At 41.9% G+C, this 27892-nt stretch overlaps 1 protein-coding gene across 2 annotated transcripts in view; it reads right to left on the bottom strand.

The window, feature by feature from the left end:
* The window catches only part of tsc22d1 (TSC22 domain family, member 1), a 216390-nt gene that overhangs the window by 27377 nt on the left and 161121 nt on the right, over nt 1-27892 (bottom strand). Inside the window, exon 1 of one of the 2 annotated variants that reach the window (XM_073045982.1) lies at nt 17352-17660. The exons of the other annotated variant lie outside the window; for it this stretch is intronic. Coding sequence (XP_072902083.1) covers nt 17352-17458 — 107 coding nt within the window. The 5' untranslated portion in view covers nt 17459-17660. Of the gene's footprint in view, nt 1-17351; nt 17661-27892 lie in introns of those variants that run through there. 2 annotated transcript variants of the gene reach the window in all.

The following is a 27892-nucleotide window of genomic DNA, read 5'->3' as shown; positions in this document are numbered from 1 at the left end:
CTGGGCCAATGGACTGTTTCTGTGCTTTATACCCCATATAACTGTCATGTGAAAGATAATATATGAAGCAGCAATGCTTCTTGAATACTCAGTTTCCCCAGCTCCAGAATTCCATCATTAAGTTCTTTATCATTTCTCCCATTCTGAGATGCTCTGCAAACCCTACCACACCTGTCCTAATATCCATGTGTCTGCATAAAGTTTTCTTTGATAACAGATTTGAAGCACTTTGTAGCATGTTGCTAAGTCAAATGTGCCAAATGAATGGGCAACCTTATTAATTTACTGTGAAAGCAGAATGTTAATCACAATAACATTAACACTTTTTTGAGATACACCACTTTAAAACAAGAGAAAAGGTGAGGTTGACCCTATACTCGACAATTAACAGCTCAACTCTTCCTTTGAAATTACTGTTGAAATGTAGAAAGCATATCAAGCTCCCTTAACAAAATGAATAACTACATAATCTATTTTTTTTAAATGTTGAATAACCAATAAAGATGAAACCCCTGTTCCTATTAAAAAGAAACGGCACAGCAAGTTTTCTGTCCAGCTGGGAGAACAGATGGGGCTTCAGTTTTGACATCTTACCCTGTCCTAGATATCTGTGCTCAAATATTTGGAGTGGGAACAAAGATTAACAACTGTGTAGCTCTAGGGCAAAAGTGCCTGTGATTTGGCAGGTTTAAGTCAATAATATCTATTGATCTTATTTGTCTTGTTGATCACTGGCCTGCATAATCTGAACATTAAGCATTAAAAATCTTAAACAGAGAAAATCTGCAGAAATTCAAGCAACACACACAAAATGCTAGAGGAACTCAGCAGGCAAGACAGCATCTATGGAAAAGAGTGCAGTCAACATTGAGTCGAAACATCGACTGTGCTTTTTTTCCATAGATGCTGCCTGGCCTGCTGCATTCCTCCAGTGTCTTGTGTGTATTACAAATTTTGTTCCCTTGAAATTAACTATTTCAGTGCTCTTGCTAAAGTTGCGAGCAACTCATTTTATTTTTGTATACATGCTGCATTAATGTTCATGTTCCTCTTGTTTGCCCCTACAGTGCAAATATTTACTACAGGTCATTCTGGGATTCCTGAATTAAATTTCAATCCAACACCTCTCCTGGTTTTATAACAGCAAGGTTGTATTAATAAAGCAATGCAGGCTAGTTAATTCAGTACTAAAAATTAAAAACAGTAGCATACACTCTCAGACCATAACACAGAATACATTCACCACTCCTCCACTTCCCAACTCGTTTAATGAGGCAACTTTCCTTTCTAATCTTCAATTTCTTATTCATTCATCAAGGTTTAACCTGGATCCCACAGTTTTGAGTGTAATTAATAACCTTTCATGTGAAACTATCAAATGAAAAAGGATCTAGTGCTTTCCTAGAATACATGATAAATAAACTCTTCTTGGGCTCTAGCCAGGTAGAGTTTGTTGATTATAACCTACATTTTGATGACCAACTCTGCCATCTTCATCTGGGATGGCATCATCCCTGATGAAGATGGCAGAGCTGGTCATCAAAACGTTGGTTATAATCGATACCTGTACCCGGCTGGAAGCCCAGGAAGAGTTTATTCATCTGTCAAATGACTTTAGAAATCCGGGACACTGGACTGGCATTTCATTGGAGATTGGGAAGGCTGGTTAACAAGGCAAATGGGCTTCGACTTTTCACAGATGATGCTTGAATATTTCCAGCAGTTTTTACTTCAGAATTTTAAAAAGCAAATACTGGAAGTTTCTATTTATGGATCACCATGGACTGATGTGTAATATATGTATATTCTTTTAATATAAATATATTAATTCATTGGATATGGTTACTGAGAATTCCAACATTTATTGTCCATTCCCAAGTACTGCTGAAAGTATGTGAGGCAGGGTAGGAATGGCGTTTTTCTTTCCCTGAAGAACAACAGTGAAATTAGGTTTTAATAACAATTTGGCAGTTCTAAGCTTACCGTTATAGAAACAAGTGTTTGATTTTAATTACTTAAATTGAATATCCCCTCAGCCTTTGTAAGATTCAAGCTCGTGTTTCTGGCACAGTGGTCCAGAACTCTTCCATTAGCCTATCAGTCGAAGAACCACTTTAAGCTTTTAACTTAAGCTTCAATACCCAATTACACAAAGAAAGGCATTTTGATAACACTCCCTAACCAACATCTCATGGAAGGATACTGCATGAGATCCAAAGAAATAGGACTCCAACCTTATCCTTGAGTTGCAAAATATATCATCTTGATTGGGTAAAAATTCTGAATTTTTTTTTAATCTAGAGGCACTGGGTGACCCTTACCTGCAGGAGGTGAAATATATAGGCATCAGAAAAATATAGGTTTATGCAATAAATACCCACATTATCACCCACTTGCCTAAATTAATCTTTTTTGATACACAACAATCTATCTTATAGATGAATTGACTGTTTCAAAGGTTACAGGAAGGAAAAATTCCAATGAATTTCATACAATGGATTTCCATAAACTGGTAACTATCATAGGAGAACTGAATCACTTGAGAAATTAAATAGATAGCAGAATAGAAAGGGACTCTGTGAAAAGGCGGGTTGATATACAAACCCTGATTTACAGGGAATCAGACATTGTTATAATGGTAAAATGGAGTCGGGGGAGGTGAAAGTAAATATTGTCAAGGTAATTTTGATAAGTGTACATAGTTGTCACTGTTTTTTAAATTATTCCCCAAGTATTTAGAAAATTACATTTGAATTCTGCTTCAAAAAATGCCTTCATGAAATTTTCTTCTTTTAAAAAATTAATGGATAAAATGCTATCATATCGCTAAATAGTGAAAGTAATAGTGTTAGTTTGCCTCAGTAATCCATTAACAGATAAATACATAATGTTGTACAAGGTCTCTTATCTCTGTTCTAACAACAAGATTAGTCATCAATACACAGATTAAAATGGAAAAGTTTTTAACAAGCATAAATATGCAAGTGAAGAACTGAAGACTTTTGAAAATGTGCCCTGTGTACTATTTTAATTCTTTTCATATTCGTGCTGTGAAATAAAACAATTAAAGTGTTTTATTTCTCTGGGCACATCACCCGTTTGGCCATTTTCAAAAAGACTGAATTAGGAATGAGGTGTGGATTTTCAGCCCAAATCTCAGCAACATAGGAATGATATACCCTTGGGTTATTTTACTGCATAATCAGCACATGAAGGGTCACAGTTGTGACTGATGGCAGTAAACCTACACTCGAAGAATGCAAATTTGGATGATGGAATAAACCAAAAGTAAATTCTTTGATACACTCAAGGAAAGAGAATACAAGCCAAATGAAATGTGTACTGGTGGCTCACTGAAATGTAGGTTTTCACTTGGGAGCTCGGTTTGCAAATATTGGAGTTGTACAGTGTAAGATGAAAACTGTTGAGATTCAATACAAATTATTTTATAGAAAGTGCTTGTCACAATTTATAAAGCTTCAGAAGTAAAACCCAATGCAAACAGTGATTCAGGCTCTAAAATTTAGGCATTACCAATACAGTACAGTTTTAGATACAGCACATTTACTTTTATATATACACAAAATTCTCTAGTTTCCACCTCTCCAGACCATCCATCCCCTTAATTGCACACACTATCTCTTAACTTTAATGCTGAAATACACCACCAGTTCATTAATCAAGCAAACGGAATCTCGTACAAGTACCCAAATGCTATTGGATCTGCTCCATCAAAAGCCATTCAAGCACTGAACCAGCACTTACACAGTAAGTTCTGATACCCCTGTGTGTAGATCATGGACCCACTTCATGACGCAGTTTTAAACATTGTTATATATTGATGGAGTGTCTGTCTGTACCCCCTCTTTGTGCCTGTCTCTCACCCTCCTCCAGCTTGGTGTCTGTGTCGAAGAGTAACAGTGGGAGGAAGAGGATGACAAGTGCTCAGTGTTGAACAGCCAGATGCTCCATGTGGCTCATGACTCGTTGCCATATTTAGCTAAATAACTTGGAGAAAGGAAACTGGAATCGCATATGTATTAGTGGATTCAGTGCAGATGTTAATTAAAAATTGGAAGAATCTTGCTGGGTGAGGATGGTAATCAAGGGCAACTCCCTGCATCTAGATATGAGCACTCTAGCCACACAGTGCAGTGGTATGACAGGAATATGCTAGGGATAGCACCTCATAGGTCTTGTGCCATTTAGATCAAGCATAGCAACTGAAACTCCAATAATGCGAGGAGGAATTCTCGACCTGCAAATTAGGAAGCAAATGGGAATCATGTACGTAAAGTAGCTAGCTTTTCTTTGGTGCTTTTATCTACTTTTATTTACTTCAATGTTAATTTTTAAATGTCTAACAGTCAGAAATATTTAATGTAGCAAAGTTTTGCCCAGCTTTATCTCATAATAAAACCAGGAAAGGATTTGCTGAAGGCAACACTAGATGCCCAGTCACCTGGACCTTGGCATTTAATACTTGAGTGCAAAGGATCAGTGATACAGGTTCTTAATCTAATCCAGCAAAGAACAAGCAAGGTGTGGGGTCCCTGGGCAGGAACTCTAGGTAACATAATTGTTTTAAACAAAGTTGGGTCAACTCAAGTAAGCATTCTCGTAAACCCCATTCCAAAAATTTGCTAGCAGTGAAATAACACTTCAGGAATTGGGCAAAGAAAAACAAATAGGTGAAGGCAGCAGGCAGAAACAGAGTCAGAGCCTTTCACAAAAAAAAACATTCTGGGAGCAAAAGAAAATGTTTCCTTTATGCATAGATGTGCTATTATTCTATTTTACACCAAGGATTTCCAAGTTATCCAATGTGGCATTCTTACAAATTTGCTCAACATCAAGACTACACTGTACTATAATAAGTCATCAGGATAATATGCATTTTCATTCCATCAACGTATTAACTAAACACAAGAGGTACAAACAGCAAACTGGTGTTCAAAGAGATGCCACTGTATCAGCTACAGGGCGCTGCTTGAGCAATCAATCATACTTTCCTATAAGAAATGGACTTTGATAAAGAAAGATTTCAAGCTGACACCTTGACACAATGTACACATTGACTGTGTGATGGACAGCAATTATCCTTGTAAATGCTTCTTATCGCTGTAAGCAAACATAAAGTCACGAATGTCCAAAGTACACAATGCTTTACAAAAATCTGCTGAGCTTCTCTCATCAGAGACAGCCACAATCAAACAGACAAAAGTTATAATGGGCCTTGAACTTTATTTTTGCATGTTTTAATGGCATCTTTATGTTGCAGTTAGGCTAGCATTTATTGCCCATCCCTGAATACCCCTGAAATGGCAATCTGCATCTTTTAAAGGACACAAGAATTCGGGTGGCCTGGAGTCACAGACAGGCCAAGTAAGAAATGAGGAAGGGGGGCTCATTCCCCTCCCTGAAGGGTGTTAGTGAACCAGATAGCTTTCTTAAGGCAATCAGACATTTTTCATGGTTAATAATAATAATAATAATAATAATAATAATAATAATAATATTATGTTTGATTGCAGATTTTCATTAACTGATAAATTTAAATTCTTCTACTGACATGGTGGTATTTGAATTCTCTCTACCAGATAACTGTTCCAAATACCAGTTTGAATCAACCTCAGGTTTCAGCCAAAACGTACTTTTATAGATACACTATTAGCAATGTGGAAATTAACCACATGCTGTTGCAAGTTTGTGAACCCTTTGCAATTAACTGGCTTTCCGCATTAATTACTAGCTTTACTTTGGTGCTACTTTATTTACTTCAGTAAGTGTCAGAAATATTTAATGTAGCAAAGTTTTGCCCAGCTTTATCTCATAATAAAACCAGGAAAGGATTTTCTGAAGGCAACACTAGATGCCCAGTCACCTGGACCTTGGCATTTAATACTTGAGTGCAAAGGATCAGTGACACAGGTTCTTAATCTAATCCAGCAAAGAACAAGCAAGGTGTGTGGGACCCAAGCAATATTGTATCTATAAAAGTATATCCAAATCACTATAATAGACAAACACAATCTGCCTAAACTAATAATACAAACAATTATAATTCTTCTCATCAATACTGAGAATAATATTTAAATAATCATAATTTAGGTTCAGAAAAATGTGATCCTCTGGAATAATGCCTTCTACAAAAGTTATTTGGAGTCAGGTGTTCCAATAATTGAGATGAAATTGGAGGTGTGGATTGTAGAAGTGCCCTGCCCTTTAAAAAAGACACAGTCAGGCTACTGGCAGAGCCTGCTCTTCTCTAGAAAGATCTTTATGTGCACCATGCCTCAATCAAAACAACTTTCAGAGGACCTTGGAAGAATTGTAGACACGCACTAAGCTGGAAAAGGCTACAAAAGCAATTCTGAAAAAGTGAATGTTCATCAGTCCACAGTAAAAGAAATTGTCTACAAATGTTGCTACTCTCCCAAGGAGTGGGCATTCTGCAAAGATCACACCAAGAGCACAACGTGCAATGTGAAAGGAGGTGAAAAAGAACCCAAGGGTAACGGGAAAATACCTGAAGAACTTGCTAAAGTCTCTGTGCATGTGTCCACTATAAGAAAAATACTGAACACTGGTATTCATGAAAGGACACCACAGAGAAAACCATTGCTGTCCAAAGAAAAACACATTGCTGCATGTCTAAAGTTTACAAAAGACCATCCAAACATTCTACAACACTTCTGGGACAATGGTCTGTGGACAAGTGAGACAAAAGTTGAACTTTTTGGCAGAAATACACATTACTACATTCGGAGGGAAAAGGGCACTGCACACTAACACCAAAACCTCATCCCAACTGTGAAGCATAGTGGAAGAACCATCATGGTTTGGGGCTGCTTTGCTGCCTCAGGGCCTGGATAGTATGCCATCGTTGAGGGAACAATTAATTCAAAATTGCATCAAGATACTTTAAGGTGTTAAGGTGGCGTTCCGTTACCTGAAGCTTAATTTTTTTTTTAATCGGATAATGATCTGAAACAAGAATAAATCAACAACAGAATGGCTTAAGAAGAAAATTCAGGTTTTGGAAAGGCGAAGTCAGAGCCCAGATCTTAAACCAGTTGAGATGCTGTGGTATGATCTGAAGAGGGCTGTTCATGTAAGATATCCCAGAAATATTGATGAACTAAAACAGTTTTGTATGGAGGAATTCCTCCTTGTCATTGTGCAATTCTGATCAGCAGCTCCAGGAAACATTTGATGGAGATTATTGCTGCTAAAGGAGGTTCTACCAGTTATTCAGTACAAAGATTCACATACTTTTTCCAGCCTGGACTGTGAGTCATTAAACAATGCATTCAATAAAGACATGAAAAGTACAATTGTTTGTTATTAGTGTAGGCAGAATGTATTTTGTCTATTATTGTGACTTAGATGAAGCACAGATGACACTTTATGAGTAATTATGCAGAAAACCAGGCAGGTAATTGCAAAGGGTTCACAGACCTTTCCTTGCAACTGTACATGCTTTAACAATTCTGATCTTTCCCTTTGCTAAGTCTATGCTCAATCAGTATAAGAGACATCAATTATTGATTGTGCTAACAAGCAGTGCTGTCCAATAATTTGCTTACCAATGCCCTATTTGAATTCCTGCAATAACACTTGGTCTCTGACTATAGGAAAGGCTTACTCCAAATACTCTAAAAACATATACAAGAGCAGAGTTCCAAGTTAAGCAGTAACTACCCTGGATACCAAGAGCTTACAGCAAAGTAAATGGAAATAAGGGATTGTCCAAAGAATCATGGTTGCCACTGCTGGAATTCAGTCATGTCCACCCTTGACTCTCCAAAATGCACTACAGTGAGCCATCAGGAAATGATTTGTCTATAAACCATCTCTCCATGACGCAGTCAAAAGTGCAGGTGAATTATACCACAACAAAAGACAACTGCTTTACTAAATGGTACAAAAGATAGTGCACTCAACAAACATCCCCTGAGTCCCCAAAGACTTCCACCACCTTTCAGGAACATGGTGGAATATTCCACTTTGCTGAAGCTAAAGGCAATCCTTGACTGCCATTCACTCCATCTTTAATATACACTCTGTGGGCATTTGTTTTTATCCATGCAGCATTGGATTTCAAACAAGCAGCATGAAAGGAGACCAAGGAAGGTGATAATTTGGAAGTATTTTGCATGAGGGGCAAAACATAAACTGATAGAGGAACTCGGGTCAGGCAGCATCTGTGGGGATAAAAGAATGATCAACATTTTGGTTGAAGGCCTGCATTAGGATTGAGTTTAAAGGGAAGACAGCCATTAAAAATGATAAGAGGAGGGGTGGGGCAGAGGTGGGAAGTAATAGGTGGCTCCAGGTACTCAGGGGTTGATTGGGAGGTGAAGTCAGGTGGGGAGCAGAGAAAGGAGATAGCAACATCCATGCTATGCTCTTCTCTTGCTGCTGCCATTGGGAAGGAGGTACACGAGCATTAGGTCCCACACCGTGAGGACCAAAAACAATTACCCTTAGGCTCCTGAACAATCCTGGATAACTTCACTCACCTCAACTCTAAACTGATTCCACAACCTACAGACTCACTTTCAAGGACTCAAGTTCAAGTTTACTGCCATTCAACTGTACTCGTGTATACAATTAAACTAAACAATATTCTTCTGGGACCAAGGTGCAAAACACAGTACATTTATCACATACAACACACGAAACAATATTAACACAATAATATCAACATAAAATGAAAACAAATACTTCGTAGCTGAACAAATTGACAAAGTACATATACAACAGTATAACGTTATTGGTGCTGTTGTGAATAATGTGTACTGGGTCACAAGTCTCAGCCTGGGGGAAGAAGCTGTTACCCAGCCTAACTGTCCTTGTTCTTGTACTGTGGTGTCTTCTGCCTGGCGGTAGGCAGTTAGAGATTGTGAGATGGATGGGAAGGGTTCTAGACAACACTGAGGGTTCTGCAAACACTGTGCTTCAGGCTATATGGGGGCAGGGTAGCACTGATGAATCTCTCAGCAGACTCAATCTATGGCAGGGTCATAATCCCAAATACCTTGCAATTCCCAAACCAGACAGGGTCAGGACACTCTCAGTGGTGCTTCACAATGTAGTATGCTCAATCTATCTTGTTTTCCAGATCAGTGCCAATGATTTACAACTCATTTCCTCTGTATTATTTCTTTTTTCCCTATTTGCACAGTTTATTTTGCACATAGGTTGTTTGTTATTCATTGTGTCATTTTCCCATTGATTCTATTGTATTCCTTTGTCCTACTGTGAATGCCCACAAGAAAATGAATCACATGGCGGTATATGATGATATACATGTACATTGATAATAATAGTGAATTTACTCTGAATAAGAGCAGGGAAATAGCCATTAGGAATTATGATTTAATTTAGTGTACAAATTGAGATGAACCAGTTATAATTGGCACAGACTTAAAATAAAATAGATTAAGCACACTACATTGTGAAAATTTTTTTTTTAGTTTATGTCTTGCATTATCCGGAATCATCTGACACATTTAAGGTATGAAAGGCTGAGTCTGCAGTAGCCTAACACACTGACACCAAAGGGGAAATAAAACTAAAGAATACTTCATGTTCTAATGTTATCACACATACCAAGCCTTCACAAGAAATTTCTTCCGGCTTATTTGGATCCAATGATCATTAGGAATAATAATTATTTTATGTGCCTTTTCTGAAGCAGAAAGCAAGCGACTTACATTGAAATCTTTTTACAGAAATAATGTTCAGTGGGTTCAATCATCAATAGCCAGTTCTGCAAAACTTCAATAATCACACCCAAAGTAAAATACTGCTCAAAATTAATCTGTTAATACTCACTGGAATAATCTTAATGAAATAATGAGCCCAAAAAGATGTTATGCATCTTCCAGCATGAACAAGAGAAGAGGGTTTCACAGCATTTATAATGTGAAGCACCACTGACAGCAAGGCAAACTTTCTCCATCGTAAAGGGCTTCAAGCAGGAATATATCATTCCAAGCACATCTTGGCCTTACTCACGTTCATTAACCATAAATCCTACTTAGAAATATATAACATTTCCAAAACACTAAAGAGCTTTTAAGAATGCTGACAGGATACAAGTTACCAATCAATAAGAACTACACCAAGAAATCTAGTTGTTCAAGAAGCAATCACCCAATTTCAATTGTATATAGTGGACTTTAAAGCAGATTTGTGGAATTGGTTATTTGGGTGCTATGTGAAGACAAGATTAAAGTTACATTTTTATAGAAACATAGAAAACCAACAGCACAATACAGGCCCTTCGGCCCACAATGGCGTGCTGAACATCTACTTACTTTAGAAGTTACCAAAGGTTACCCATAGCCCTCTATTTTTCTAAGCTCCACGTACCCATCCAGGAGTCTCTTAAAAGATCCTATCGTATCTGCCTCCACCACCGTTGCAGGCAGACCATTCCACGCACTCACCACTGTGTAAAAAAACTTACCCCTGATATCTCCTCTGTAACTACTTCTAAGTACCTTAAAACTGTGCCCTCTCATGTTAGCCATTTCAGCCCTGAGAAAAAGCCTTTGACAATCCACATGATCAATGCCTCTCATCATCTTATAAGCCTCTCTGAGGTCATCTCTCATCCTTCATTGCTCCAAGGAGAAAAGGCCGAGTTCACTCAACCTATTCCCATAAGGCATGCTCCCCAATTTAGTCAACATCCTTGTAAATCTCCTCTGCACCCTTTCTTTGGTTTTCACATCCTTCCTGTAGTGAGGCGATCAGAACTGAGCGCAGTACCCCAAGTGGGGTCTGACCAGGGTCCTATATAGCTGTAACATTACTTCTTGGCTCTTAAGTGCAATCCTATGGTTGATGAAGAACAATGCACTGTATGTCTTCTTAACCACAGAGTCAACCTGCACAGCAACTTTGAGTGTCTGATGGACTCAGACCCCAAGATCCCGCTGATCCTCCACACTGCCAAGAATCTTACCATTAATACTATATTCTGCCATCATATTTGACCTACCAAAATGAACCACTTCACAGAGTTGAACTTCATCTGCCACTTCTCAGCCCAGTTTTGCATCCTATTGACATTCCACTGTAACCTCTGACAGCCCTCCATACTATCCACAACACCCCCAACCTTTGTGTCATCAGCAAATTTACTAACCCATCCCTCCACTTCCTCAACCAGGTCATTTATAAAAATAACGAAGAGTCAGGGTCCCAGAACAGATCCCTGAGGCACATCATTGGTCACCAACCTTCATGCAGAATATGACCCGTCTACAACCACTCCTTGCCTCTGTGAACAAACAATTCTGGATCCACAAAGCAAGGTCCCCTTGGATCCCATTACTCCTTACTTTCTCAATTAGCCTTGCATGGGGTACCATGTCAGATGCCTTGCTGAAATCCATATACACGACATCTACTGCTCTACCTTCATCAATGTGTTTAGTCACATTTTCAAAAAATTCAATCAGACTCATAAGGCATGACCTGCCTTTGACAAAGCCATGCTGACTATTCCTAATCATATTATGCCTCTCCAAATGTTCATAAATCCTGCCTCTCAGGATCTTTTCCATCAACTTACCAACCACTGAGGTAAGACTCACTGGTCTATAAACTCCTGGGCTAGCACTACTCCCTATCAAGGCTACTGTGGGAGGCCTGGGTACATCTCACCTGGCCCTCCCGGAGACTTATCCAACTTGATACTTTCCAAAAGCTCCAGCACATCCTTTTTCTTAATGTCTACATGCTCAAGCTTTTCAATCCACTCTAAGTCATTCCTACAATCACCAAGATCCTTTTTCGTAGTGCATACTGAAGCAAAGTATTCATTAAGCATCTCTGCTATCTCCTCTGGTTCCATACGCACTTTTCCACTTGATTAGTCCTATTCTCTCACATCTTATCCTCTTGCTCTTCACATACTTGTAGAATGCCCTGGGGTTTTCCTTAATCCTGTCTGCCAAGGCCTTCTCATGGTTCCTTCTGGCTCTACTAATTTCATTCTTAAACTCCTTCCTCTTAACTTTATAATCTTCTTGATCTCTATCGTTAACTAGTTTTTTGAACCTTTTGTAAGCTTTTCTTTTGTTCTTGACTATATTTTCAACAGCCTTTGTACACCACAGTTCCTGTATCCTACCATCCTTTCCCTGTCTCATTGGAATGTACCTATGCAGAACACCATACAAATATCCCCTAAACATTTGACACATTTCTGCCATACATTTCCCTGAGAACATCTGTTCCCAATTTATGCTTTCACATTCCTGCCTGCTTCATATTTCCCCTTACTCCAATTAAACACTTTCCTAACTTGTCTGTTCCTATCCCTCTCCAATGCTCTGGTAAAGGAGATAGAATTATGATCATTATCTCCAAAATGCTCTCCCACTGAAAGTCCTGACACCTGACCAGGTTAATTTCCCAATACCAGATCAAGTACAGCCTCTCCTCTTGTAAGCTTATCTACAAAGTTTGTCAGGAAACCTTGCTGAACATACCTAACAAACTCCACCCCATCTAAACTCCTCACTCTAGGGAGATGCCAATCAATATTTGGGAAATTAAAATCTCCCACCATGACAACCCTGCTATTATTACATCTTTCCAGAATCTGTCTCCCTATCTGCTCCTCGATGTCCCCGTTACTATTCAGTGGTCTATAAAAAAAACACCAAGTATAGTTATTGACCCTGTTTCTAACTTCCACCTACAGAGATTCAGTAGACAATCCCTCCATGACTTCCTCCTTTTCTGCAGCCGTGACACTATCTCTGATCAACAGTGCCACGCCCCATCTCTTTTGCCTCCATCCCTGTCCTTTCTGAAACATCCAATGCCTACATCTAATGTCTGTATTAAATTTGCTTTCATAACACCAAACCACATTCCATGAGCTGGGGCTGGGTCACATTCCAATTGCTTTCAAGCTTTGTGTAGCAGCATTTGCTTTCTTTTAGAATGCAACTTGATCACAACTTGCCATTTCCATGCATTGTACGTGATTTCACTTGCACATGGATAACTATCTGAACCCAGGCCTGCAACTCGCATCATGACCATGTGGATAAAAGGGCAAAAGGCACAAATGGGCAACCAAGGAAACTTGCACTGTTAAAGCAACTTCTGTTTTGTTTCATCCTAGCCAAGTACAAAACTTTATATTTGACTACATCTGTTCCTTGCAAAAGCTGTTTTTAAAATGTAACTGTCATCTTGAACTATTTAAAAACTGAGCTTGTTGTCTGGAACTTTGCAATTGCACTCAATTTCAGCTCAAATGATTTTGGGTGCCTTGGGGGTGGGGGGAATAACAGTGTCTGTTTTGTTTGACACCATGCCTTGCCCCATACACAGAAAAATCATTAATACTGACACATCTCATATTTATAATGAAACTCACAATTCAATGTGCATCAGTTGAGTAGTGCAAGGCAAGATTGAAAATTGAGCTTCAAAATCCATATGAGCTACCACAGATGTTTATTTTTACATTCAGAACCTTGCTTGCCTAACTCAGCTTTGCTGTGACCAACTTTGCATCTCTTATCTATACTCTCTTATTCAAAGTAGTGTTTCCCCGACCTCAAACACCCAAAGGTCAAATGCCGTCCATTCTACTTAGAGGGAGTTCTCCTCCATGGTTCTGAATGCATTTTACAAATCACCAGTGTGCTTCCTGACATATTTCAAATCATAGTCGGGGGACTTCAACTACACTTGTTTGAAGAAAACCCTGTCCAATTACCATCAACATAATCTGTAGCACTAGAGGTTCCAACATATTAGGCCATTGTTATACAAAGATAAGGAACGTCTACCATTTCATACCCAGACCACATTTCCTAGAATTGGTTCACTTGGCTGACCTTCTCCTACCTATAAGCAGGCAGAGGCTAAAGAGCAAAGCTTCAGAGATTAGGACAACAGTAAATTGGTCACGGAAGACTGAAGGGCGGCTAAGGGATTGCTTTAAGTTGGTAGACTGGGTCGTGTTCAAGAACTCATCTGTGGATCTGAACGAATACACCATGGTTGTCACGGATTTTATTAAACAGATGTACATGACTGTGTACCCACAAAAATCAATAGGTTAATAGCTTTCCCAAACAGAAGACCTGGATGAAGCAGGCTTCAATTATACCAATGCCTAAGAAGTAACCTGCCTCAGAGACTACTGTCCAGTAGTATTTATATCCACACCGATGAAGTGTCTTTTCAGAGGTTGGTCATGAAACATATCACTCCTGCCTGAGAGGCGACTTGGATCCATTCCAATTTGTCTACTGGAGCAACAGGTCCATAACAGATGCCATCCCACTGGAACATCTGGACAGCAAAGGGTGCTCTTTATCAACTGGTTTGACATTAAGTGCCATCATCCCCTCAAAACTAATAAATAAGCTTCAAGCCCTTGGCCTCAATACCACCTTGTGCAACTGGATTCTCATTTTCCTCAGTTGTAGACCCCAGTCAGTTTGGATTGACAATTTCTCCTTCAAGATCACCAACAGCGCAGGTGCACCACAAGTTTACGTGCTAAGCCCCTGCTCTTCTCTCTTTATACTTATGACTGTGTGGCTAAGCACAACTCCATTGCCATATTCAAGTTTGCTGACAACACCACTGCCATAAGCCGTATCAAAGGTGGTGATGAATCAGCATACAGGAGGGAGATTGAAAATCTAGGTGAGTGGTACCATAACAACAACCTCTCACTCAATGTCACCAAGACCAAGGAGCTGTTTATTGACTTCAGAAGGAGGAAACCAGAGGTCCATGAGCCAATCCTCATCAGAGGAGAGGTGGAAAGGTTAACAACTTTAAATTCCTCAGTATTATTATTTTGGAGGATCTGTCCTAGGTCCAACAAGCAAGTACAATTATAATGAAAGCACAGCAGCACCTGTACTTTCTTGGAAGTTTGTGAAGATTTGCCATGACATCTTAAATTTTGACAAACTTCTATAGTTGTGTGGTGGAGTATATTGTTGGCTACATCACAACCTGGCACGGAAACATCAATGTCCTTGAAAGGAAAATCCGACAAAAATTAATGGATACAACCCAGTCATCAAGGGTAAAGCCCTCCACACCATTGAGCACATCTACACAATACACTGTTGCACGAGAGTAGCATCCATCATCAGGGGCCACCCCCCACCATCAGCACCCAGGACATGCTCTCTTCTCGCTGCTGCTATCAAGGTGGTGGTACAGAAGCCTCAGGACTCACACCGTCAGGTCAGGAGCAGTTATTACCCCTCAGCCAGCAGTCTCCTGAACCATAGGGGATAAATTCACTCAATTTCACTTGCCCCATCACTAAAATGTTCCCATAGCCTATTCAAGGACTCTGCACCTCATGTTCTCAATATTTATTGCTTATTCATTATTTGGTTTTGTATTTTGTTTACTGTCTTTTGCACACTGGTTGAACGCCCAAGTGTGGTCTTTCATTGATTCTATTCTGGTTATTATTCTATTATGAATTTATTGAGTATGCCAGCAAGAAAATGAATATCTGGGTTGTATATGATGACATTTATGTACTTCAATAATAAGTTTACTTTGAACTTTGATCTTAATGCACAATATTTCTGAAGTTTTCTTTGACTGAGAAACTCAAACTGATATCCTATTCCATAAACATATCAAATTACTCTCACTGCCTATTGTCAATATCCCAGATCAAAATCATCTTAATTTACAAATTATTTTCTTCAGAAAAGGGGAAATAAGAGCACAACAGAATCTTGGTTTTATGTCAACTGACACATTGTAAAATGATGTGGCTTTGTTGAACTTCTACAATACATTTGCATACCTCTTTGGGTATTTTATCTGTATCAAGAGTTAGAAAATGCTGTTGCACAAATTCTCCAGAACATAATAGCCAAACAAGGCTGGGTCATGGAAAAAATAAACTGCGTCGAGGATGATTACATTGTGGAATTCTGTGCTATAAACCTTGGTTAAAGTACGGCCCATTAAGTATTTCTAAGGGGGGAGTCAACACTGCCACACAAAAAACAATTCACTGAGAGAAATGCCTCAAAAAAACGGGTGTCTAGCTTCACTACTATTTTCTACCGTTTACCTCACAAGTGCCTCAAGACTCCTGTTATTTGAAACATGTAACATAAATGAACTTGGTAGTGGCCATTGTTGAAACTGCCTTTGTGAAGAATTTGATACTGAGGAAAGTTTGTAAAAAAAAACTCATTCCTGCTCTAGCAGGTATTTCAGTAACTGTAGTCATCATTTACCTTTGGACTCTGTAAGAATACTTAATGTATGAAGCATACAAAGACAAGACTGATTCAGGTACAATGCTAAACCAACAGGGTGGATAGACTTGTAAAGCTGGAACTGTACAATAAAAATCCAAAGCCCTTAAGGAATGTTCATCATCAGGCCAAAAAATCGTTTAAAAAAAACAAAGAAAACAGACTAATCTGCACATGTATGTATAGCCTTGCGCAAGGGTGAAAACTTTGTGCTCAGGTATTCAACAAAACAATGAGTGAAAATTAATCACTATAGGATCTGGTCAACATAATACTCATATCAACGTGCATATGGTTTCAATGATTTTTGTCATATTTTCAAAATGTATTTCTTTTGAGAAGCTGTGTTGTTACACATCAAACCTAATTGCCCATATGTGAGGGGAGTAACTTCTGACCAAAATATCTAACACTTTGTACAAATACTATCCATTGTACAACCTGAATGCATGCAGGCCACAGGGGTATATAATCTGAATGCACAATGAAAACCAAGCAGTTTAACAGTACAACAAGTGCATGTAAATGTGCTGCACAGAAAGCCACTGAAACTGGTGGTTATCTATTTAAAATTTTGTAAGCAGCTCAAACGTTAAGTGTGTTGAAATTTTTTTCCGCTGGAAAGCACTACAGCAATGAGTTTTAAAACAAGGAATTCCAGTTTACCCATTTTATTGCAGCCAAATAGTGTCTGAATTGCCTAGAACAGAGTTGACAAGCAAATTGTGACAAAGGGCATTGCGAGCACCATCGAGAAAAACACCCTCCACTTGTTTCTCCAGAAAGTTACCGAAAGACGTGACAAATGCAAACATTGATATTAATTAACCTACTCTGGTTAACAGATAAACAATTTCGAATATGTCAAAAATAGATTAAAAGCAAATTACTGACACAGGCAGTAAACTACTCCAAATCAACATGTACAATATGAAATCCACTTGCGAATTTGGCATTGCTTCATCAAAATGGAATTGCCCGAAGATTGGTAAAAATGTTTTTAAACAAAATCTATTTTGTAATTTCATAGAACTGTTCCAGAAATACCTCTTTAAATGTTGCTCCAGCTCCCAAAATAGCACTTTGATGGTCATTCTGTCTCGGCCTCGAGCACGGAGAACTGTATTTTTCATTGATATAGTTTTGCGTTGCATGATCCAAAGAAAAAAGTAATCAATAACTCCAATGAATCTATTTCAGAGATACAATCCAGCATTCTCCAAGAAACACTATGCAGTTCACAGTAAGATCAGAAAACACATGCAGGCCATAACATCTTAAACACACACATATTCTGTAATGTCTGCGGAGTTTCAGTGTACGGCTAAGCTTATTTACTTCTTACACGCAAGATTGTTCTGCACCTCCCAGCTGGTCCTGGTAAGTGCAGAAAAAAAAAACAAGTCAGGTAATGACATCACTGGATTTTGATCACCTGACACAGTTATATAAACCGTCAGAGATTAAAATCTTTAGTATGAGCGATTATACAACTCAGTAAGCACAGACCTACAAACCAACATAATAACTCCTGTAACTAAAAGTGTTTTTAATGAGCATTAAGTGTATTTGGAATCTTGTTCAATTTATAAAGTAAAACTCTGGTATATTTTTGTTGCAATACTTAACAATTAACAGAAGACAGCACTTCCTGCTAATTGAAAAGCAAGATTACTTTTCATATGCAGGCCCATCCATGGCCCTGATTTTTAACTTCAAGGGTATGTGCAACTACTTGCATATGCAGAACACCTTTAATATAATAAAAATGCCCACACAAGTGTTATAAAATAAAATGGACAGGGAAGTAGCAGGATAAAGGACAAAACATTTGGCCAAACAAGGTTTCGAGAAGCATCTCAAAAGGGGAGAGGTAGTGAGACAAAAAAAATTCCAGAAAGTCAGGTTCAGGCAGCTGAAGGCATGACAGCCAATGAGAATGGAGTGAAAACTCGGTGCTCATTCTGTGATTAGACTTGGAGATTGCAGAGTTAGCAGGTAGATTGCCTATAGAACAACCTGAAAACAAGAATGAGATTTTTTTTTAAAAGACACACTACTACATGAGCTGATACTTTCACCATATATTGCTATAACTATTGATAGCAACTCAACATCCCCTCATTTATACAGATACAATAAATGCAGATCTTTCCGCTGGCACAGCTCATCAATGAGCAAAAACCCATGAGAAAGTGTGAAGGATATCCATTTCCAATTTTGTATCATGTGAGAAGCTACAGTTTTTGCATTGAGTACTCCTCAAAGGTCAACTGAAGACTGACTTAACTCAACAGTAGCCATGGGGGGAGCAGAGTGAGGAAATTCAAGTTCTGCACCATCTCCACATATGCTCCATGCAGGTCAACTGATATCCAAATATCAGGCTGAGAGAAAGAGACCGTGCAAAATAAATAATCACAGCCAACAACAGTAAAAAGGTCCTGCAATGGGCACTGCTTGATCACATGAACCATTCCAAGAGTTCAGTAACAATGTGATTTTCTTGCTTATTTCTATCCATCTACGAGTTTGCATAGAGATAAATTACAACAGACTGATCAGTAAAATATCTACAGTGAGGACATCATATGTTAGCAATGATTCATTACTTTAACTTGGAAGCACAAAATCAGTTTGATTAGTCTTGCTCCAATTTTTATCGTTTATTTTGCCACACGCTTCTTTCCTCTCCCAACCCCACCTCCCACTAAGTAACACACATTACAATTAAAATTTTATTTCTTACATCCATCTCACAACACGAGGGAGTAAAAATCTTTATGTCCCATCTCCAGCGCTATGTACAAGCAATAAGATAGGGATATGAGGGAAGAAATTGCCCAAACACCAAGATTGTATACATATTTGTTTTGTATACATGTATGTATAGTCAGATATGCAATCAGATCAATGTGTATTGATCAATCTGATACCCTGGTAAAAGAAGCCGTCTCGAAGCCTGTTGGTCCTGGCCTTAATGCTGTGGTCCTGTTTGCCAGATGGAAGCAGCTGACACAGTTTGTGGTTGGGGTGGCTGGAGTCCCTGATAATCCTCCTGACCCTTTTTACACACCTGCTGCTGTAAACGTCCTGAATAGAGGAAAGCTCACATCCACAGATGAGCTGGGCTGCACCATTCTCTACAATGCCCTACGATTGAGGGTAGTACAGTTCCCATACCCGGCAGTGACACAGCCAGTCTGTGTGTCCCTGTAGAAAGCCCTGAGAATTTGGGGACTCATGCCAAGCCTTTTCAGCCATCTGAGGTGAAAGAGCTGCTGTTGTGGCTTTTTCGCCACACTGCCAGTATGTACAATCCAGGTGAGATCCTCGGTGATGTATATACAAAGGAATCTGAAATTATTTCCCCACTCAACTGCAGTCCCATTGATGTCAATAGGGGCTACCTGTCTCTGTTCCTCCTCTAATCCACGATGAACTCCTTCAATTTTACGACACGATCAAGAGGTTGTTTTCTTGGCACCACTGTGTCAGGGCATTGACTTCTCTGCAGATTCTCATCATTGTTGGAAATAAGGCACATCAGTGTCGTGTCATTTGCAAATTGAACTGGAAGTAGCAAGCAGAAATCCTGCTTGTTTTCAAAAGAAAGATACAAAGGAAAACAGAGAAAGGAGGATCTCTATCAAAGCTTCAAATGAATCTTACATTTGGATTGAGCACCTCATGCTAGATACAATAAAAACATGTTTCCAGTGGTAAACAGCAAAATATAAACAAGATTCAAAATGAAGAGCTTTGTTACATTCTATTATAATAAGGTCTTTGTAATACATCAGAAATACCAGGCGAGGACTTGCAGCTGACATGCATGAGACATGATTGCACCCTCCTAACAAAGGGGTCTGGACAATCACCTACCCTTGAGGGATCACTCACCTACATCACAGTGTCGTCTCAAGACAGTTGCTAAGAGTTTAGAAAGGTACAAGATTTATTTTCAATCATAGACAAATGGATTGCAATTTCTTACATGATAAGAATTGAAAAGTGTGTTTGGGAAAATAGCAATTAAACCAATTTGCTTATTTTCAGTTATTAAATCAAGAATATTATAAAATTCCTCAATTCCACTGGAACATACCAAAGTTTGAAACAAATGACATCAATACACCATTTAAAATACTGCAGATGCTGGAAATCTAAAATGTAAGCAACTCTCTGGTGATAACCAAGCAGGTCAGACAGCACCTGTAGAAAGAAAACAACTTAACAATTCAGGTCATTAGTCTTTTACAATAAGATCAATAACCTGAAACATTAGCTCCTTCTCTCTCCACAAATGCTGCTCGACTTGCTGACCATCACCAATAATTCTGTTCATATCTCAAAACTCAACATGCCGGTTGGGCTCCCAAAACAGGAGAATTACCTTTGTAGCTGGGGGTTGAACTGCAAATTAAACTGCACTTAAAACTGAACCACTAAGTTTAAGAAAAAGGCTTAAATGCACCTGGGATAGGACAAAGCAGAATGAAAAGTACTACTTCCCAAGAAGTTCAACCTGACACTGACAGGACAAATACTGTGTGGTTTCTAAATTCTACAGACAAGATAAAGATGAAGCAAGCACTGGCAGAGGAAGGGAGAGTGGTGTTCAGAAAAAGTAGCCTCTGTATAGGGAGTGGGAACTTTTCCCCAAGGAGGCACATATATAGAATGAACTGCCAGCAGAACTGGCTGAGGCAAGTACAATGACAACATTTAAAAGGTACTTGAACAGATACATGGATAGCAAGGACATCTACACTAGGGGTTCCCAACCTGGGGTTCTCTGACTCCTAGGTTAATGATAGAGGGTGCCCTAAAGGTAGAACCCGATTTAGAGGGATAGGGGCTAAACATAGTTAAATGGCTCCATCTCAGATGGCTGTATTCTTCAGCATGGGTTAAGTTGGGTTAACAGGTTATACCATGGTGTATAACTACGACTATGGTTTACACATATGGTGCAAGTTTAAAGCCTGGTACTTTGAAGTGAGGGATCCTCAGAGATAGAACTGAACATTTTTTTTATATTGTGGCAACCCACTTCCCAGCACACTTGAACCAGCTCACAAAGTGGCGCGTGCTGGCATAGAGGCCGGTTCCAAAGAGGGCGCCAAGTCTGCTTCACTAGCAAGGGGAAAAGCCCGCGCATGGGACGGGACTGTGAATACGCCCGGGGAGGGCGGGAGCAGGAAGGCTTTAAAGTGAGGCCACGAAGTTTGAATAAATCTCTTTTGCAACTGCAGCTCACCGACTGCGTGTCGTTATTTCAGCGCTGCGTGTAGCACACCGCTACAATTGGTGACCCCAACGGCCCAAACGATATTTGGGCTGAAGATGAATGACGCCGCATCTGTTCATGCAGTTTCGTTAAAACTGCCAAGCTTCGGATGACACACATTACTATTACGTGGTGAGCTCCCTCGACCAGGAAACAGCGGCCCAGGTTGAGGAGTTCATACAGTCTCCCCCAGCGAACGGCAAATACACGGAATTCAAAGCCCTGCTCATAAGGACTTTCGGACTCTCACGGCGCAAGCGAGCTGCCCGCTTACTGCACCTGGATGGTTTGGGAGACAGACCACCGTTGGCTTTGATGAACGAGATGCTGTCCCTGGCCGGAGGACACAAGCCCTGCCTCATGTTTGAGCAGCATTCCTGGAGCAGCTGCCCGAGGACATACGCCTGCTGCTGTCCGACACGAATTTCAGCAACCCCCTGGAAGGTGGCGGCCCGGGCGGACGTGCTGTGTAAAGCCAAAAAGGAGAGTGGGGCATCCGTTGCACAGATCACCAGGCCATGCTCCCAGCAGCAAACCAGACCAGGCCCGGCCGCAGAGCTCACTAACCCCAGAGGCAGGGGTGAGGAAACCAACGAACAATGGTGCTTCTACCACCAGCAGTGGGGCGCAGAAGCCCGCCACTGTAGCCCGCCCTGCAAGTTCCCGGGAAACGCCAGGGCCAGCCACCGTTGATGGCTATGGCGGCTGGCCATCGGGATAGCCTTCTGTATGTGTGGGATAAGTGTTCAGGACGCCGCTTTTTGGTCGACACCGGAGCCGAGATCAGCGTCTTACCTCCGACGAGTTACAACACCCGCAACAGGGCACCGGATCCCACTCTGAGGGCCGCGAACGTCAGCACAGTAAGGATCTACGACACCCGTATGGTGCGGCTACAGTTCGGCTCCAGCCAGTTCACGTGGGAATTCACACTGGCCGCCGTAGCCCAACCGCTCCTGGGCGTGGATTTTTTGCGGGCTCACAGCCTACTGGTCGACCTGCAAGGGAAGAGACTGGTCCAGGCCGAGACCTTTCAAACGTTCTCCCTGGGTGAAGCTCAGTTGCCGGCCCCACACTTAGACTCCATCACGCTGTCCGACAACAACTTCACCGGAGTCCTGGCGGATTTTCCATCGGTTCTGGCACCGCAGTTCACGGTAGCCATGCCCAGACACAGCGTACAGCACCACATCCCGACACAGGGACCACCCCTCCACGCCCGTGCTCGACGGCTTCCCCCGGACAAGCTCCGACTGGCAAAGGAGGAATTCAAGAGGATGGAGGAATTGGGGATCATACGGCGGTCCGACAGTCCATGGGCCTCCCCACTGTACATGGTGCCCAAAGCAACAGGGGGCTGGAGACCATGTGGCGACTACCGCAGGCTGAACGAGGCTACAACACCGGACCGCTACCCTGTGCCGCACATTCAGGACTTTGCAGCAAACCTGCACAGTGCACGGATCTTCTCCAAGGTAGACCTCGTCCGGGGCTACCATCAAATCCCGATGCATCCGGACGACATCCCCAAAACGGCACTCATCAACCCTTTCGGCCTTTTCGAGTTCCTCCGCATGCCGTTCGGCCTAAAGAATGCCGCACAGACGTTTCAGCGGTTAATGGACGCGGTGGGACGCGACCTGGACTTTGCATTCATCTATTTGGACGACATCCTCATAGCCAGTAGCAGTCGTCAGGAGCATCTGTCCCACCTCCGTCAACTCTACACCCGACTGAGTGAATACAGCCTAACAATCAACCCGGCCAAATGCCAGTTCAGGCTCGACACCATCGACTTCCTGGGCCTCAGGATTACTAAAGATGGGGCAACCCCTCTGCCCGCTAAGGTAGACGCAGTCTGCCATTTCCCCCGACCCAACACAATCAAAGGCCTTCAGGAATTCATGGGTATGGTAAATTTCTACCACCGCTTCCTCCCTTCCGCTGTCCGAATCATGCGCCCCCTGTTCGCCCTGATGTCGGGTAAGGGCAAGGACATTACCTGGGACGAGGAGTCCGCCGCCGCCTTCATTAAAACGAAAGAAGCCTTAGCAAACGCCGCGATGCTAGTGCACCCCAGAACGGACATCCCTACCGCCCTCACAGTGGACGCATCTAACACGGCAGTCGGTGGGGTGCTGAAACAACTCATCGAGGGTCGCTGGCAACCCCTGGCGTTTTTCAGCAAACACCTACGACCACCTGAGCTCAAATACAGTGCTTTCGACCGGAAACTGTTGGCGCTATACCTGGCAATCCGGCATTTCAGGTACTTCTTAGAAGGTAGGCCCTTCACCGTGTTCACGGACCACAAACCGCTTACCTTTGCGTTCACGAAAGCATCCGACCCCTGGTCGTCCCGTCAGCAGCGACATCTGTCCTACATCTCCGAATACATGACGGATGTCCGGCATGTCTCGGGAAAGGACAATGTCGTGGCGGACGCTCTCTCCCGCCCTAACATCCTAGCCCTGTCCCAGGGGGTAGACTATGAAGCACTGGCGGAGGCGCAGCAGGCAGACGAGGAGATCCCTAGTTACAGAACCGCAGTCTCCGGTTTGCAGTTCCAGGACCTCCCCGTAGGCCCAGGTGAGAGGACCCTACTCTGTGACGTCATCACCGGCCAACCCCGCCCCGTCGTCCCGGCAGCCTGGCAGCGGCGCGTTTTCAACTCCATTCACAACTTAGCGCACCCCTCCATCAGGACAACCGTCCGGATGGTCTCCAGCAGGTTCGTTTGGCACGGATTCCGCAAGCAGGTCAGTGAATGGGCCAAAACGTGCATGCACTGCCAAACAGCCAAGGTGCAGCGCCACACCAAAGCTCTGCCGCAGCAGTTCCACCCCACCCACCGGCGTTTCGACCACATTCATGTGGATATCGTGGGCCCCCTGCCAGTGTCGCGAGGAGCGCGGCACTTCCTGACTATCGTGGACCAGTTCACAAGATGGCCAGAGGCAGTCCCGCTCACCGACACCACCTCCGAATCTTGCGCCCGGGCACTGATTGCCACCTGGGTATCTCGCTTTGGTGTACCGGCCCACATTACCTCCGACAGAGGTGCACAGTTCACCTCCAGCCTGTGGTCAGCTATGGCCAGCCTTTTGGGGACACAGCTGCACCACACAACTGCCTACCACCCACAGTCGAACAGACTGGTGGAGCGTTTCCACCGTCACCTGAAGTCGGCTCTCATGGCCCGCCTCAAAGGGCCTAACTGGGCGGACGAGTTTCCCTGGGTCCTGCTCAGAATCCGCACGGCGCCCAAAGAAGATCTGTACGCCTCGTCGGCCGAGTTGGTGTACGGCGCACCCCTGGTCATCCCAGGGGAGTTCATACCAGCCCCAAGGGGGCAAGAGGAAGAACCCGCAGCAGTCCTGGGCAGGCTACCCGAGAGGCTCGGTAACCTGGCCCCCATACCCACTTCGTAGCATGGGCAGAACCCGACCTGCGTACCCAAAGACCTGCGAAACTGTAAGTTCGTTTTTGTACGATGGGGCGGACATCGGGCACCGCTACAGCGGCCCTACGAGGGGCCGTTTACGGTGATCAGAAACAACGGGTCCACATTCGTACTGGACATTGGGGGGGAAAGAGGAGGTTTTCACGGTGGACCGACTCCAACCGGCCCACGTGGACGTGGTGCAGCCGGTCGAGATTCCGGCACCACGGCACAGAGGCAGACCTCCCAAACAGAGTCCGACCCAGACTGTGGACATTGGGGGGTGTATCGCCAGTTCTGGGGGGGTTATGTGGCGACTCACTTCCCAGCCCACTTGAACTGGCTCACAAAGTGGCGCGCGCTGGCATAGAAGCCGGTTCCAAAGAGGGCGCCAAGTCTGCTTCACCAGCAAGGGGAAAAGCCCGCGCGGGGGACAGGACTGTGAATACAGTATTCCCGCCTGCGGAGGGCGGGAACAGGAAGGCTTTAAAGTGAGGCCGTGAAGTTTGAATAAATCTCTTTTGCAACCGCAGCTCACCGACTGCGTGTTGTTATTTCAGAGCTGCGTGTAGTACAGCGCTACAATATATTATTTTGAATATGGTATGTAAACTAAGAGTCACAAATTTCATGGCACTATCATAAAAAGGCAATTAAGTACAATTGCTAGCAGAAATTGAACCAAAGTACAAAATCAAGAATTGATCATGAAGTTTGTGAAGCATAAATTAAGGTGGATACCCAAAGTAGTTTATTGGGATCATAGTCATTTTAAATAGAATACTGAGTTTCAAACTGCTTCTTACAGAGCGCCTTGTAAAAGTATTCAGCCCCCGAGTATCACAACCACAGATTTTGATAAATTGAGCTGAGAATTTTTATTTGTGAATCACACACTCCTTTATCCCCGCCCTCCACAGTAGAGTCAAAAAAAGGTTAAACTATAAAGCATGAACAACTAAAAATTAAAAAAACTGAAATGTCAGCAGTTCAAAAGTATTCACCCGCCCTTTGCTCAGTGTGCTTTGGGTCATTGTCCTGCTGAAAGACAAGCTTCCTCCCCAGTTTAAGTTTTCTGGCAGATACTAGCAGGTTTTTAATCCAGGATCTCTCTGTTACAAAAGACCTACATTAGTTACCTGTTTTCACTAACAGAAGGTGTTTTCCCTATTATGAAAAAAGGCAGCGCACGCCGAGCAGCCAAACCCCTCCCCCGGAACTGCAATCTAGCCGCCATTGCTTAAACACGTGCCTCTGAGCATCTGTGCTTTATGTCGATTTACTTTGTGCATCCATTAGCAAGATGAGTTCTAAGGTATCGGAAAAGCCTAAAAGAGCTTGTAAGGGTGTAACACTCAGCGTAAAACTAGACATAATTAAGTGTTTTGATCATGGTGAATGAAGAAAGGACACTGTCCACGCGTTGAACCATTCACACTATTTATAAGCAGAGAGAAAGAATCTTGAAAGCTGCCGATGTTACTGTTGGCTCTGCTCGTAGCAATGTGGTCTCTCATAGTCAGCATCCGATAACGGATAAAATGGAAAGTCTATTGTTTGAGTGGATTGATGGGTGTACAAAGCCTGGTGCTCCGTTCCGTTATCTTATACTTAAGGAGAAATTAGTCCGTCTTTTTAATAAGCTGAAACAGAAAGCACTGGACAACGGTGATGAAAGTTTTGCGGAAGTGGGATTTAAAGGTAGTCATGGGTGGTTTGATCGGTTTCTGAGGCGAGGGCAGCTTCATAGTTTAAAGTTTACTGGAGAGAGTGCTTCGGCTGATACTGAAGCTGCCGAAAAGTTCCCAGCAGAACTGAAGAAAATAATTACAGAAGACGGCTATTCGTATAAGCAAGTGTTTAACTGTGATGAAACTGCAATTTATTTGGAAAATATTGCCGAACACTCCAACCTCCAATGACTCAGCCTAACACACCATCATCAGTGTGCTCGCTGTCTTCCCGATTCCGGTGTGAAACTACACTGTACATACATTATTTCTACTTTATATAGGTTGTGTATTTTTATATGTTATTTGGTATTATTTGACAGCTTCATAGCTTAAAGGTTACTGGAGAGACTGCTTCCGCTATGTAGTGAGATTATACATAGTGAGATGTTCACTACGCTAGACAGTGCTGCAAAGATTGCAGAAAAGTATTTCTACTTCATATAGGCTGTGTATTTATCAGATCATTCCTGCTTTTACTATAGGTTACTGTTATTTTAGGTTTTATGTGTTATTTGGCAAGATCTTGTAGGTTTTTTTTGGGTCTGGGAACACAAATTTTTCCCACATAAATAATTGGTAATTGTTTATTCACTTTATGACATTCCGGCTTATGAACCGTTTCACAGGAACGCTCTACCTTCGGGTAGCAGGGGAAACCTGTATAACATTTGTTATGTCATAGTGAATGCTGCAAAAAGTTCTGATGATAGGCAGAGCTTGCTTATTTTCATACAAGGACAGTTGGAGTGAGTCTTAATTAAGGTACAAAATTATCAGGGCCCCTAAATAAAGCAGATAGTATTACCCAGCTGTACCTGGCAAGAGGGTGAAAATGCAGAGTGAAAAATTTCTTTATACCACAGGTAGAATGGATCTTGAAAGCAGTAGGAATCCAGAAAATAGTGTTTGAAAGAGTGGTTGAGGTAAATCAGTATCATTTAAACATTATTTGAAAAGCTGTAACCTACAGAGCTATGAACCTTGTGCTGGAAGTTTGGTATTTTTTTTCCAACCAGCAAGAACACAGTGTGCTGAAATTTTCTACAATTCTATATTTGCCCTTCAGTTAACATCACTGGAACAGATTATCTCGTCTTTTTCACATTGCTTATCATGAGCA

The sequence above is a fragment of the Hemitrygon akajei genome, chromosome 5 (genome assembly GCF_048418815.1).
Source record: "Hemitrygon akajei chromosome 5, sHemAka1.3, whole genome shotgun sequence".
Taxonomy (NCBI): domain Eukaryota; kingdom Metazoa; phylum Chordata; class Chondrichthyes; order Myliobatiformes; family Dasyatidae; genus Hemitrygon; species Hemitrygon akajei.
This window is presented reverse-complemented; position numbering and strand designations above follow the sequence as displayed.